Source organism: Cariama cristata, unplaced genomic scaffold (genome assembly GCF_000690535.1).
Source record: "Cariama cristata isolate BGI_N322 unplaced genomic scaffold, ASM69053v1 scaffold14917, whole genome shotgun sequence".
Lineage (NCBI taxonomy): Eukaryota > Metazoa > Chordata > Aves > Cariamiformes > Cariamidae > Cariama > Cariama cristata.
The window spans coordinates 52501-57191 of NW_009625138.1; the positions used below are offsets into that span (position 1 = coordinate 52501).

General features: G+C 36.6%; 1 protein-coding gene across 1 annotated transcript in view; it reads right to left on the reverse strand.

Moving 5' to 3' along the window:
• CAMKMT (calmodulin-lysine N-methyltransferase) overlaps window positions 1-4691 on the reverse strand; it is a gene marked incomplete at its 5' end in the record, with an annotated part of 43328 nt that overhangs the window by 1965 nt on the left and 36672 nt on the right. Inside the window, one exon of the mRNA XM_009703502.1 lies at window positions 1716-1847. Within this exon, the coding sequence (XP_009701804.1) occupies window positions 1716-1847 (132 nt within the window). The remainder of the gene's footprint in view (window positions 1-1715; window positions 1848-4691) is intronic.

Here is a 4691-nt window from a genome sequence, read left to right on the forward strand (position 1 = left end):
CCTCTGTTTAAAAAAATTAAATGCTATGCAAAAAGCTATTCCTGATTGCTTCAGGTGTCATGAGTTAGCACGTGTATTAGACTGAATGGTAATGTCTTTGGAATTTTTTTTTTCCTCAAGCCAAAAGGAGATAGGGGGAGGAGAAACAAGGAACAATGCTGTCACCGCTGTGATTACAGTGGAGAAAAAACATTCCCAAACTGGATTTAAACTAACGAAGCTGAGCATTACCCTCTCCAAGTATATGTCCATATTACGTTTCACAGCTTGTGCTTGAAAACACTGCAGTAAAATGATCGGCATTTCCAGAGCTAGCTAATTTAAAACTACTTCAGATGTCTTCACTCTGGTCACCATTATGACTGCAGTGGACACATAACCAGAGGAAGACAGAATAGATTTGTTTTCTAAGCAAAATAAACTACTCTATCATTTTAGACTCATCTCTTGGATCAAGATAACAACTATTACTCCTGCATTTCACTGCTGCAGAGCTGATTTGGATGCATTGGATAATGAAAGAGAACTACTACCATGAAACAACATAATCAAAATCATGCCCTTTTTCAGGTGGAGGCCAATAAAAAACCCATCACATTATGTCTTACATTTATATCATTTTATATGAAGTCAAGGTGGTAGATGAACGATGACTGAAATTTATTTGGTTTTAGTGTGACCAGATTCAGACCTACCTGAACAATGAAATTAAGTGTTCTTATGTACACGTGTCTAGATAGCCTTAATGGGAGTCTTTATTAAATATAAAATTACACAATAAAATATATATTTGTTCCTTACAACATCACACGCATATTTTTGTTAGCATAATCTGATTTCTATCATATGGTGGTGCTAAACAGAAAAAAAATAAATGCATTTCACTTCAATTCTGAACATGTCTATATTTTCCAAGAGCAATTCTTAGAAAATTGCAAGAGGTTATGTCTAAGGTCATATGGACCTACAACAGTGGATTTCTTTATGGTATGAAATAGAGATCTCAGAATTGCAAGTAATAAATATGATTTGATAAGCATTTCTACACAGGAAAAGAAGAAATTCCTAAAAAGTTTTCAGTGAAGCACCTTCCTCTTCATGTCCTGTATTACTCTATACTCATAAATAATAAAAAAGGAGACTGATAACAGTAGCTTTATGTAAGCAAGCTTAGAAATCACGCTCAGATAAGTGCTTTTGACCTAAATCTTGTAGCGCCTCGATCTGACATATAACCCCACAACTGTGAAATTCTGTATGAGATTTAGCAGTTTGAAGCTGCCAACTGACCTAGCCATAAAGCAGCCAGAGATAAGGATTTAAGGTACGATATGATACAATTAGACATTCACCTCCTATTTACTTCAGTCCATTCCAGTATTTAACCTACTTAAAAGTTGCAAGCTTTTATTAAAATGTAAATGCTAGTGTGCCATATATTTATAGGCAGCTAACAACAAGAAAAGACTCTCATAAATTAGATTTCTATGAATGAAAAGGGTAAACAGGAGATGCTTCTGCAAAACTCTTCTAGACATGCAGAGATAAAGGATGGTTCTACCACACAAAATAATCAGATACAAAAATAGCTGTTCAGAAACAGCACACCTAAGGAGTACTTTAATCAAACATTTAGGTTACCTGCCAAAAGGACCATGATCTCTTCAAAATGCAATGCGGATTAAAGTGTTATCTAACACAAGCAGAAAACTAACCTTGGAGTGGAAGTTCGAAATGTGTTCATCATAATTTTCATGTCTTTGGATAGAGAAACCAGCTTTTTCAGCTAGATTGCAAAACTGGTTTAAAGTATTCCCTCGGAGTGGAGCAAATACCATTGCTTTTCCCTGGAACATTAAAAAGAGAATTTATACATTTTTAAAACTGGAAGGGAACCAGATATAGAATACATCTGACTAAGCTTTTAATATACTCAAGCTGGAAAAGTCAATTGTTCTCTTGGTAAAATACTAAAATAGGGTAATACAAATAATTGTTCAAAATATGCAAGATTTCTGTGATTAAACAAATGCAAAACAGAAAGTTAAAAATAATTATTTTCTTTAGAAAACTGCCAACTGCCATACATCTGCTCCTTTTCATATAATAATGGTGGCTATGAATTACCAAAACAAAACACAGAAAAAGCATACAAAACATACACTCAATGCAAAATCCATTTGTTAGCTCATGCCCATGCAAAGACTGTAAATAATGATTTTCTTTTTTCATTCTCACAAAGAGAAGAGTACCTCCCATTTGCTGTCAGTGGAATTACAACAGTGTAAAACAAGGCAAAATGGGAGGCAAATCAGACCCAATCATTAATTTTCTTAAAGATATTTTAAACTACCTGAGCAGTGCAACCAAATCTGACCTTAAACTGGTAAATTGCATTTAAAGCAGGACTTAATGTTCTTGCATAGTAATTCTGGATCTTTCAAGATGATCAGGCCATTTATGATGCCCAGGCAACATATTATGGTCCATTAGCTAATTTTTTGTTCATCCTTCTGTATTTAAGAAAACAAAAATGACTGTACCTTGAACTGATAGATTTCAGACACCCTGTGCAAAGTACTAGCCCAAAACCTAACCTACTTGATACAGCATCTCTTGAAATCTTATTTGCAAAATTAATTCTAATTGGCTGAATACTGTGTTCTGTCACATGGAATGAAAACTGGTTGAAGAGCTATAAACAAAGGTTAATATCAGCCAACAGCATATCACACTGAGGGGAGCCACAAAGTTTACTGTGAGTTCTTGTATTTAACTTCTATATTAATGAGAGCTAAGACTGATTTGTGAGGTGCTGGAATCAACTGAAGAGACAAAAAAAATATTTTTAGGGATCTGAACAAGTTATAAAATGATTAGATGCTGTAGAAGAATATTTGGCTTGAGAAAATACAACCTTGTATACCACAGGAAAAAAGAGATCAGAAGAGAGAATTTCAGTAGGAACTCTGGAAAGTTACAATGCTGACATAGATACTTAGTGAGGAGGATCAGGAACAAATCTGTGTGTTACAGCTCATGCACACATACGCTGAGACAACGCGTGGGGAGGTAGCAATAAAATCCATGGTACTCATGTGTACTCAAAAGACTCCTATCATTAATACCACAGCACTGTATTAATTCTCACAATGCCTCTGTGAGAAAGGGAAATACTGTTATCCTCATCTTTCTTACGGGAAATTTAAGCACAAAGGAGACCTAGGGCAATATCCAAAGCAACTCACTTCTGTTCATTTGTGTAGCTATAACTTTAATTCTGTGACTAAATATGAGGTGCAAAGGGGTGTAACTCGCACCAAAGGCACTGGAATTGCTTATATAAATGTTAGGTCTGAATACAGGCTCAGTTCAGGATGAAAAACATTAAACACAGGAAATTCACAACCAGTTCTCTCACATCCTTGGCACGCTTTAATGTCATCAGACAGAAGTGGGTAGCAAAGGGAGTCTTCAGCTGAGGATCCTCCTCTTCCTGCTGCCATCTCACACTCCCCGGAATGTTGTTTCGCAGAGACCCTTCCTGACATAAGAAGGATGAGACTCCTCTGGAGTCCCTCATCTTCATGGGCAGCTTCGCAGAGGTCGCTGTAACAGGAAACATGTCCCTCACCCAGGGTTTACTGACCACACAATTCACGTGGGGACTTCAGGAATGGCTAAACCTCATAAACGGAGATGGCCGAAGGCCGCACACCCTACATCGGCCACTGATCCAGCAGCTTCAATGAGGAAGGAAGCAAGGCTCATACAACAGCGCTCCCTTATAGATTTCCATTTAGCGTCAGCAGTCCATGTGGTCATTCCTTCTCATACTCTCTTTAGACTATTTCAAATTAAATTTGAAAGAGAAATACAGTAAAATAGAATGTGACATGGTATGAAATATCTCTTAAAACCAGACCGAAAAATCTTGAAATAGCTTCGAAAAAAGGGAATGGCCCTTTATGGAAATCACTACACATTTACTTTTGGCCAGCTCCTTAGCTGGTGTAAAAACCCATTCATCTATTGAATTTGGTGTGCACGAAAAACATCTGAGGATCTTGTCCTTGCTGATAAAAGCCAAGAAAACATGATTAAGTTTAATACTACAATAATCTCCTCAAAACTGGCAGGTACTGTGGTCAATTCTGGTCTATCATAATCTGGGTTTAAAGCACTTTCTTGTCAACTGTCTGACCTCTGTGATTCTGCCACCTGTTGTGGGGCTGCATTCACATTTCTGATTTTAAAATGTTTTTCATTTCTTTGTTGCTGTACAACTAAAAAATTAGACCAGTGGCCTGGATCTACACTCTATTGACTATCCCAAGGTTGTTCAATTCTAATTCAAAAGTGCCTCCCAGTTTAAGATTATGTTTAAAGTTCAAAATGGCCTTTCCTCAGCCAGGAAAATATTTCCAGTAAACTCATGAACAAAACACAGAGGCAAATGTTAGTTACAATAGTTTGAAGTGTCACTAAAATGCTGCAGTAAGATAACGGGACAGATGTTCACATTTTGGACATGACTATGACTAAGTTTACTCATCAATCATTATTAAATGCAGTCTTATTTGCTGGTACTAATCACAGCTCAATAGCATCCCATTGACTTCATTGGGATTTTGAATAGATAAGCCACAGAAGAATCAAGGCCTTCATAAAAAATGTTCTTAATTAGGGAA